The following is an 11,041-nucleotide window of genomic DNA, read 5'->3' as shown; positions in this document are numbered from 1 at the left end:
CAATAGTTTTGATGAGAAAGACAAGGACATGTGTGGCAAGCTGTTGAACATCTTGCAGAGTGGCAAAATTCATATCAATGTCACCAAGATCATCAAAGCCAATAACCTCACTAGTATCCTTGTCTCAAACCAAATCTTCTTGGATGTTCATTTCATCAAATAAAATACTGAAAATCTTTCAGCAGGAGAAAATTTCTTTGTATTTATAGACAAATCATTAATATTCTCAGGATTGAATCCTCTTCTTGGACTATTATAATTCTTTTAGTCTCTGAGTGATCTTAGATTTGGTAACACCAAAATTTCAGAAACAGTTTTGCTGTCATAGCGAAGATCAGAATAAGCAGAGTAAGATTTTGAGTCAAGAAAAAGACAAAACTTGCTGACCATTGGATGATATCTAATGCTGCTGGATTTGGACTCACCTATATGATTATGTAGTTCCTCCCAAAAAAGTTTCATGAAAATTAGCACAATTGTTTATCACAACCACTGAACAAGAAAATCAGATCTTTGCTGTTTTGAGGATCAGCCGGCTTGCTTTTATTTGCCAAGGGCTGTCTCGTGTCTTCAATTTGTTGCTCAAGTTGCTTGCATTCAGAACGGTTCTGTTGCAAAGTTAGCTTTATTCTTTCAGGGGCTATTATTTAATAGGAGCAAACAGCTTAGCAGGCTCATTTAATCGACTTTCTTTTCGTCTGCTTTCATAGATAAAATATGCACCCTGAACAAGGCAAGAAGAGCATTGATTTTTACCTAATAAAAGGAGAGAACAGTTTCCACATCGTAAAAATTCATCTTGAAGAAATCTTTTTTGGGGAGATCTTTGTTGATATTCAAGATATGAGATTTTTCTTGGGATCACATGCCATTGAATGCTTGCAGTGCCTTTATGATCAGGTACATAAATTCCTTTGCATTATAAAGATGGCTCAATTTCTTGAATAAGATTGGACATGGTGATATTTGTAAAGATCCTTCATATTCTCTATACAAATCATGGTCATCAGTTAGGATCCAGCCAAAAATTTCGCAAAAAACTCCACAAACATTTTTATATTTAGGAAGCAAATAACCTCAATGTTGGAAGAAATGGTTTCTGAGGACTTAGACCTATCAATGTGCCAAGAATCTCCGAGCTTTAGCTTTGAAATGCATGCCTGAAATTCGGGAAAGCTCTATTAAACCGCCATAGGAACTGAAAATGATGAGACTGCTGAAGATATGTTTTCTTCTTTTTTCTTGATAGCTGTTGTTGATAGCAATATCATTACCCCCATTGGAAAATTCCTTCAAAAGGTATGGTAAGAGAGGGTAGGCAGGATCTCCTAAAAGACACACAGGAACACTTTCTTCACCAACAACAATCACTTTTGGACAAGATGGAATGGTGCCATCTTGACAAAATCCTAGCATCATGCACAGATCATGGCCATTTAACCACAACATCTATAAAGCAATGGCGAAAGCCACATGTTGCCTGAACATTTATTGAATAGCGATTTTTTTTATGTAGTCAGTCGGATTTTGTGAAGGCTTTCTTGTGAAAATATGAGGTCCGTCAACAGCTCCAATGCATTGTGGAAAACCATGGTCCCTGTAAAAATTTTTGGTCAAGAATTCAACTTGATCAGTAGTTGTTGGCAACTTTATGTATTTTGGACCAAGTTGGTTTGTTATCACTGTGCACACCCTCCTCAAGACAACTGAAACTGTTGCTCTTGCAATTCCGAAAACATTGGCGACTTTCCTATACCTTCCTTTGTCTGCTAGATAGTAGAGGGCAACAGCAAGTTGTTCTTCAACTGATAAGGGTTTGCGCATATTAGTTCTCTGTTTCGTCAAGTAAGGTCTTATTTCATCGCACAATTGCATAAAGCTTTTTTTAGACATTCAAAAGTTCTCTCGCCATTCCTCTGGCACAAGAATGTTGTCAACGATATTTTGCCACCAAGCTGCAGTTCAACCAGGCCTTGTCCAAAATCTTTGTTGCTTTCTGGCAGGGCAACTCAATTTGGTTTTCATCAAAGGATTTGTGCCATCAAGATCGTAAGTATTAAATATCTGGGCCAATAGGCGACGCTGCCTCAATCTATGCCTTCAACAGCATACTGCCTTGTAACTTACAGATTTTCTGGAGAATTTCCTTAAGACATCTGCTGATTTTACATGGGTATGGGGTCTTTCATAGCGCTTTCAGATAATTTACTGTACATCAAATAAATGATGTCATAAAATTTTTGATGATTTCATAGCTCCAAATGCTGATATCAGCAAATATCTTTTTAGGCTAATTGCAAAAAATGCAAGTTTCATTAGATTATTTCATTTTCATCAAAAGTTATGACACTTTGAATGTTGAAATTTGAATGCAATTGCATCATCGTTCATGTGATAACAAGGAATTTTCTAAAAGGTACTGGACGGATTTTGAAAGTCCATAGCTTAATATATTAGATTACGTCAAGAAAACAAAGGTTAGCAAGTTTGTTAGATTGGTATACCATATGCTCTGTCTATCTAGATTATCTAGATTACAGAATATCTAGATTACTTTGTGCTGACTTTAAATTCCCTGGCTCCAAACATAGAAAGATAGCATCTGTTACACAGGCATGAATTGCTTGAGTAGTCTCAGCTAGCGTCAGTTTCCTTTCTGTAGAGACGGCTTGCCGGTTGACGTCATAAGGAAATGTAAACAAGCTGCGTGCGTATCCGTGTAGTCAGAAAAACATTGATTGAATTGAACGCGCTGTGAAAACAGGTAATGCACAGCTGATCATGTTTCGGGCACACTTATTCTGAGTTTGCAAACGTGTTAATTACAAGTGAACACCGTTTAAGTTAAACATGGTGACAGGTATTCAAAAGAACACGCAGTAAAACACGCTGTGGAACCAAAATCCTCACAGCTGATGTTGTTTTGAACCCGCCAATGTTAGGCCTATATAAAGAACTGTGTTTTCCCGTTAGCTTCAGTCTGGTGCCAAATTGATCGAAACATGGATTCTGTTTATTTAATGAGCCTCGAGCCAGAGGACAGAAATCACTATAAATGAAAGTTACGGCTTGAAACTGGCGAACAGCTCCCGGATCCTTTCCCAATGACTAGCGGCTGGAGCAACGACATCACATTATTACCAAGTTTGTCTTGGAGAGACGTGACTGAGTACCTTATCGACACTCCGAGCAAATTTACAAAAGAGGCACTAAAAGCGTACAAGTCTCTAGAAGCATACAACTACTTCATATGCAATCATGTGCATGACTGCTATTACCATGAAGTTTCAAAAGACAGCGAGTTATGTTTTATCAAATCGGAGGTAAGTTGAATCTGTATGATATTTTTTTGTATGAACAGGGTCGGGAATAGCCAGCCCCTTGCTACTTTTATAATATGAAGACAACATTGAAAATTATGCCGTTTAACCTCAATCTAATTGTCCTAGATGCATGTTTCTATAGGAAAAGTATATAAAATTGATTCTCAAACAGAACAAGATATTTAACGTGACAAGTTAGATTTCATTGACAGCAACAAAAAAGGCTGAGCTAAAGCTTTCCATTATCACTTGTATTTTAATAATTGAGAGAAAATACTTTTTAAAATATTTGAAAGCTTCAAGCATAATTCTCAATTGACTAAAACTTTGCTTTCTCATTTAGGTACTGCCAAGCCAACGCCAAGGAGAGAAAACCACTTTGTATAAAGTATGGGTGTGTTTGAACAAGAAATTTGGGTGGTTCCTTACTGGAAACTGCACCTGTATGGCTGGCTTAGGGTCTGCATGTAGCCATTTGGCTGCGCTCTTGTTCAAACTCGAGGCTGCAGTACACTACAACCTCAATGAGAAAACTGCATCTACAAGTCAGTTACGCTCTTGGAATGCAGCCAGAAAACATGTAACACCTGCCCCTGCATCTGTCATTGATTTTTCAAGGCCAAAGAAAAGAACATTGCCAAAATATCATGAAAAAATAAGGAGCAGTACAAATTTCAGTTGTGAAGATCCAACGATTGGAGAAGGGGCCATCCCTATTGAAAAATTTTCAGAACTATACAACATTTTTCCCAAGGCTGCTGTTTTTACAAGTTTGCCCATACATGAGTTTACAAATGTTGAAGAAAACAAAAGGGAGAACACAGCTGCTCAAGAAATGGATGGAAGTGACACTGATTCTGATATTGAGAGTGACCCAAGTATTATCCCTGAGCCTTTGACTTCTCTTTTTGATCCTACTGCTGTCAACATGGATGATTTTGCTTTGGATGAGCATGCCAAGAAACAATTTAATTTATATCGGGAAAATAACCTTAAAAGGGCTTTTGATAACCTTAGAAAATTGACGGAGAAGCAATCGTTAAATCCAGCTTGGATGATGCACAGAGCAGAAAGGATCACAGCATCAATCTGCTCCAAAGTTTCTCGTATGAAAGACAGTAAATCTTTGATTTCGAATATAATGCAATACAATGATGGTTTTACATCAAAATTCACAGATTTTGGAAAGACCATAGAACCCTTGGCAAGAAGCAGCTTTATCAAAACTGAGGAGGACAACCACGCCAATTTTAGTGTTATTTTATCAGGTCTAATTGTTAATGCAGAAGAACCATATCTTGGAGCTTCTCCAGATGGTATTGTTACATGCAGCTGCCATGGAAAAGGAGTGCTCGAAATAAAATGTCCCTTTAATTACAAAGATGGTTTTGATGGTTGGCAGCACGATAAGAACTTTCCACTTGCAAGCCTTGGTCCTGGCTTTATCATGAAAAAGAACCACCTTTACTACTACCAAATTCAGCTACAAATGGAACTATCTGGAGCAGAGTTTGGATATTTTTACATTTTTGTTGGCAATAAAAAGGAAGGGATGATTTGCCCTGTAGGTAAAAACAATGACTTCATAACTAAATTAAAGGAGACTCTTACAAGCAAATTTTTTACATCTATCCTTCCTGAAATTGTGTCTAGGAAGACAGAGCTTGGAACACCAACAAATCGTTCCTTATATTGTACATGTAGGAGACCAAAGTTTGGAAAAATGATCTTATGTGAAAACAAAGATTGTAAAATTAGATGGTACTACTATCCTTGTGTAGAAATGAAAGTTGGTACTGTAGAGATTGTAAATGAAAGTTGGTACTGTAGAGATTGTAAATTTTAGCCCTTATATGACCAAAAAGTCGTAAACCTTTTATTCATGTGATATTTTCAATTTGTGTCTTGTATTTTGGTGTCATATATACATACAGCACCCCTCCCCCCTCATAAACCTGTTTCAGCTTAACATGCATTTTGGGGGAGAAATGGATCAAAATTATAATGTTCATTAAACAGTACATGTAAATAAAATCAAAACATGTTCTATTTGTTAACAACACTTTGGTTTAAATTTACAATATCGGACACAACAACCATTATTTTATCAATTAAATCTACATGACTTATAGGTAAAGTGTGTTGTGAAATTTTAGATTTTTTCAATTGCCCAATGACCCTCTCCACATGAATTCGGACGTTTGATAGTTGCCTGGATTCATCTACATCCTTTGCTGACAACTGTGTCTTCCCACGTGTAAATTTTGGGATCTTTAGATATGCTCCATGTTTTGCCAATTCATCTTCAATTAGAAACCCTCTATCTGCTAGAACACAATCGCCAGGGTGTAGCTTCTTTAGGAAACCTGAATCAATGGTAATCTGCTTGTCAGAAACTCTGCCCCCCCAGCCTTCAGATAAAAATGTGACTGCACCTGCAGGACTGATTCCAATGAGATATTTAATTGTATTATTATGCTTATAATTTGACCAAGTCTGAGCCCTTGCTGTCAAATTCTTTGGTCTTTCAATAAATATCTCACTGCAATCAATAATGCAGATACAGTCTCTATATTTACCCTGAAGGACTGGGGAAGATTTTCCTTGATTTCTATTTTGCTAGGCCACACAATTGAGTTCTTGAGGGATGAAGAGAGTCCTGGAAGCCAGGTTCGAAAATTTTTTGAGATCATGGTATTTGTGCAACCAATTCTTTAAGCAATGTCTTCATTCATGAGGCCAAGCTTAAGCTTCATCAGCACAAATAGAACATGGTCCTCTTCCGACAGGACAGAACTGCACTTTTTCAAATTGCTTCTTACCAAAAAACAACCCATAAGAAAACAGCTACAGTTGGTAGCCCATTAAAAAATTTTAGATCTTTATTTGATTTCTTTAGTTTTTCAAAACCGAATCTCCCTTTTTTAAGTTTTTCATTTTCTTTTCTCAATTTGTATACCTCTGCATTCCTTTCCCTTAGTTCTTCCTCCAGCTGAGACACCTTGGTTGTTAGTCTTGCTATGGTAGATGTAGCCAAAACACTTTCATCATCTTCCTGGTTTTCCTCGTTACGTGGAGGCACGACACCATCATTTGATGAATCGGAATGCGGACTTGCTTCTTCCGATGACACCCTTCCAGTTGTTAAATTTATCCGAAGCTGTGACCAGGCACGAATACGAACAAACATGAAAATATATACGGCTAACATATTCGAGAGTAAAAGCAGCGTGGTGAGTGAGTTATCATAAGAGTTCATTGTCCAATAAGATTAAATATAACGTAACACGTGACTACAGCAAGCGTAAGATAATAATAATCATATATTCTAATACTCCCACTTGATGATTATAATCTATGAATATCAATGTCCAGATACGTAGCAAACATTAAGTAAATTACGAAATTTTTGAAAGGATACTTTAGGCAGTCCTTTAGTCATAATGTCAGCTACCATTTTGTTGGTTGGACAATACGTCACTGAAATAGCCTTTGACTCAATCTTTTCCCGGATGAAATGGTATGTAAAGCTGAATTCACACTGGACGCGTCACGGCGCGGCGCATCATGACGCTGACCAAATATGGTTAGCATTTTCGGCAGCTATGCGCACGCAGCGCGTTTTTTCAGCCACGCGTCACCGAGCGTCAAAGTTAAAAAAATTTAACTTTGACGCTCGGTGACGCTTCAGAACAATAGAAAACCTAGAGAATAAACAAGGAGCCAGACGACATGACAGCCAGAAACGTAAACAAGGAGCTTCTGAAATAGGCCATTATAAAACTGTATTGCTTGTATGGTAAAATATACTTTGATGAGTCTCTCTGGTTAAGGTATCGGGGGGCTAAATTCAGAAAGTAACAAAAACAAATCACATTTATTAGTTTATGATAAGTAACAGTATTATTCGTGTTTAGAGTCTCTTTGATGATATAAAGTTGCCTTGTCGATGTTCAATTCAACAATGATGTTGAATAATTGTATGTTCCGTTTTGGTAAAAAATTATTTCAATCACTCCCCGTTAAGCTTTCAATACCTTTCAAAGGTTTACTTCCGAGGGATTTAATATATGGAAATTTTGGGGAGTGTTGATAAAAATAAGGTGTTTAATTTTCCCTCGAATTTTGGCAGGAAAGGAAACCCCATGAATCCGTAAAGCCAAACATTTTGCTAATTGTAGTAGACCTTCAAAATCTTTAATATCAATAAATATTTCAGTTCTCTAATGAATGCTTAAAGAGAATCGTCTTCCTGTCAAAACATTGGCCAACCTCTCGAACCGAAATGTCGAAGAAACCACACGAGACTAATTGAAATACGTAGAATACCTCGATGGCAAGATGACGATTCAGGCCAAGATGCTGTTTTTGATATATTAGCTTTAGATTACCGTTTTATCCGTTTCTGTAGCAAACTTAAATGTCCGGCTTGATTTTACAATGCAAGAATACAGTACAACCTGTCAAGAATTTTGCAAGTTTGCTGTGAACAGCATTGGAAAACAGAAAACGCGCCGCTCGATGACGCATCGTGTGTGAATAGCATGAAAAAGTGCATGACGCGACGCTCGATGCGCCGCGACGCGTCCAGTGTGAATTCAGCGGCGCGTCATGACGCTGACCAAATATGGTTTGCATTAATTGCTGCTATGCGCACGCATCGCGTTTTTTCAGCCATGCGTCACGACGCTTGGTGACGCTCCAGAACAATAGTAAAGTCAAGAAAGATGGCAGCTAAAAACATAAACAAAGAACTTCTGATCGAAGCTGTTCGGAAATTACCGTGCTTGTACGATACTAGCAAAAAAGAGTACAAGGATGAGATTGTCCGAGAGAATGCCTGGAAGACTGTGTGCCAAGAAATTTTTAAAGAACGGTATGAAAGTGCAAAAGAACTCGGCGAAGGTTTGTATTTTCTTGATGTTCTTTTACTCAACAGAATTTTGATTACTTGAAAACCTGTTTTTTTAAACAAGTTCGTCGATTTTGAAAGTTAATGCTCATCTTTAAGCAATATTATATCTCAAACGAAGGAAAATATTTTTAATTTTGAGCGGCAATTTTAAAAAAAAGTTTTGCTTCAATCAAGTGATAGGATAGTTCTTATAAAATATATCTAGTTGAAAGTATCCATCATTGACACACTGTTTTTTCTTGGATATGAACCTTGCTCGGAAAACATTTAAAAGCTTAAGGGACAGATTTATGAAAGTGAGAAAGGAGTACAAGCCATCTGGGAGCGCTGGTGGGGAACCAATAGAACCAGCATGGCCATTCTTCAAGCAGTTGCTGTTCCTTGCCCCCTTCATGAGACATAGAGAAACAAGGGGAAATTTTGTTCTTCAAGAGCGGGAAGGCCACCAAGAATTATCAAAAATCAAAAGCACCATTGACACCGAATGTCTGCATGATTTGATTGGCGAAGCAAGAAAAGGTATCGAGCCAGCATTCCAAATTTCGGATAGTACCGTTACCCAAGATTGCACAGAGGATTCTTTTGTAGAATTACCAGCCACTCCGCTTTCCTACGAGAGTGCTGTGCCTAAAAATGATAGAGCTACAGCTGGATCTCCTTTGGCCCAGTTGGACTCTCTACGAGAAAGTACCCGACCAAAAAACCCCAAACGCCCCAGACAAGAAAAGACCCCTGACAACAGCCAGTTTTTGATGAAGGTGATTGAAAACACCAATCAGTTCATTTCATCGGCTAGCAAAAGAGAGGAGCCAGATGAAGACGATCTTTACGGTCAAAGTATTGGAAAAGAACTAAAAAAATTGTCGGCCTATCAAAAAAGGTTGGCGAATTGAAGATTCAACAAGTTTTGCATGAAGTACGGTGGAGCACTCAAGAATAGACTCCTGACTCATAGTAATCTGGCTGCTTGGTGTGGCAATTTTATAATCCTGATTTCCTTTGTATCAATCATTGTTGACAAATAATTAAATATTGACTCATGACTTCACGTTGTTCACATCTATTTTGAATACAGTATTGCGTCAATGTGCCTTCCGATAAGATTAAAGAAGCATACTTTGGTTCACAACTCACTTAATCAGTGACTAGACATAAATGTTTGTTTGTTTTCAATTTTCTTGCAAAGAAAGGGATTTTAAAAAATAGGATACGCAAATGTTCATTATAAAATCCTTGTCCTTCAAGCATAGAATGAACTTTTTTTAATTTGTTTGAAGTAGAAATACGATTTTTTAGTTTTTATCCTAGAGTTCTTTTAAGTTAAAAAAACATTTTATTTCCAAGTAGATTTTTTTAGCAAAATATGATGCACAAATGAAGCCTTGAAAATCAGCTACAGCAGTCTAACTTTTACGAAGTTTCTGCTTTTCTAACTCCTTGAAATACATAATTCTAGGATGGGGGCTACAAACCATCACTTTATGACCAAATAAATGATGCGAAACATACTATGCTGTTTAATGCTAAGTATGCTAAGTAAGTAAGTATGTTTAATCCCCTTTAAAATGCAAGAAAAAAAGAAAATGATGCCCATCACGGCTAGCCAATTGTTCTATCTAACAAATAGCTCTTTGGAAAAAGGGTCCCTAATCTGAAAGATGTCATAGGCCCCTCAACCCCGCTCTATATATGTTACACCCCTTCATCCGAAAAAGTAGAATTTTAAATTAAGAAGGCCCCTCATAACATAAAACGTTGCAGAACTTCTTTCAGAAAAATCGATTAATTTCTAGAAACTTGACCATGTTATCAAAATATTAAAAACATTAGAAATAATATTCTGTTAAGAAACTGGATCATAAGAAGTTCTGCGAATATAATCATATTGCCATGGGAGTTTACCTTGAGGAGAAAGAAAATAATCTGCAAGCAAAGATCTATAATACTCTGCAGCTTTTGAATAGTTATTTGTTCCCATTTTGCCAATATTCTGTAGAGCTCCAGATTCTGACACTTCATTTCGCCAAGTGCCCTTGTGAAGAATTCCATGTGAATCTTCGTAGTCAGTATAACCTACTGGGCAGTAAAAACGACCGTAAACTTGCTGCGTGTCTTCATGTTTCTTGAGCCAGTTGTGAAGAGCAACCGATGCCAAAACATTTTTAATGGCTTTTTCTGGGTGAGCCTGTATTGGTGATCTTAGGAATCGCCATCTTGCTGAAAGGATCCCAAAAGCGTTCTCGACCACTCTCCTAGCTCGAGAGAGTCGGTAGTTGAAGATGCGTAATTTCTCTTCAAGGTTTCTTCCAGGGTAAGGACGCAGTAAATTATCTTTGAGAGGAAAAGCTTCATCTCCTATAAAACAATACTTGGCTTTTGTATCAGTGTTTGGCAAGTGACCATGAACTGGAATATTCAAGCGTCCTTTATTCAAAGATTCACCAAAAGGAGAATTGTTGAAGACGCTAGAGTCACATTGACGTCCAAAGTCACCAATGTCAACAAATGTGAACATATAACTCGCATCAACCACTGCCATCAATACTATACTGAATGTACCTTTATAGTTAAAGAAAGCACTGCCTGAGTTTGGAGGACAGTTAATTCCGCAGTGCTTGCCATCTATAGCCCCCAAACACAAAGGAAAACCCCACAAATTCCAAAAGTCGTCAGCCAGCCGTTTCCAGTTTTCAGGAGTGTTTGGTTGGGCCACAGAAAGAGGGCTCACTGCTTTCCAAATTTTTTCTGGCACCTCGTCAAGTATTTGGCATACTGTAGACCTCCCGATTCTGTAATTGAATGA

General features: G+C 37.6%; 1 protein-coding gene and 1 pseudogene across 1 annotated transcript; one reads left to right on the top strand and one right to left on the bottom strand.

Annotated features, from left to right (window-relative positions):
• Positions 1-3,768: 3,768 nt before the first annotated feature.
• LOC135693861 (uncharacterized) lies at positions 3,769-10,575 on the top strand. Its single transcript, XM_089109968.1, has one exon. It carries the CDS (start codon positions 3,769-3,771, stop codon positions 5,167-5,169), a length of 1,401 nt encoding a protein of 466 aa, XP_088966094.1. The 3' UTR covers positions 5,170-10,575.
• LOC148959750 (uncharacterized) lies at positions 5,370-6,582 on the bottom strand (annotated as a pseudogene).
• Positions 10,576-11,041: the final 466 nt, after the last annotated feature.

The sequence above is a fragment of the Rhopilema esculentum genome, chromosome 9, assembly GCF_057945365.1.
Source record: "Rhopilema esculentum isolate cy_ngs chromosome 9, ASM5794536v1, whole genome shotgun sequence".
Taxonomy (NCBI): Eukaryota; Metazoa; Cnidaria; class Scyphozoa; order Rhizostomeae; family Rhizostomatidae; genus Rhopilema; species Rhopilema esculentum.
Note: the sequence above shows the minus strand (reverse complement) of the source record. Positions and strands in the feature narration are given on the sequence as shown.

Excerpts from the sequence above, each read along its gene's own strand:
- LOC135693861 (XM_089109968.1), top strand. The coding sequence starts at position 3,769 with ATGGCTGGCTTAGGGTCTGCATGTAGCCATTTGGCTGCGCTCTTGTTC.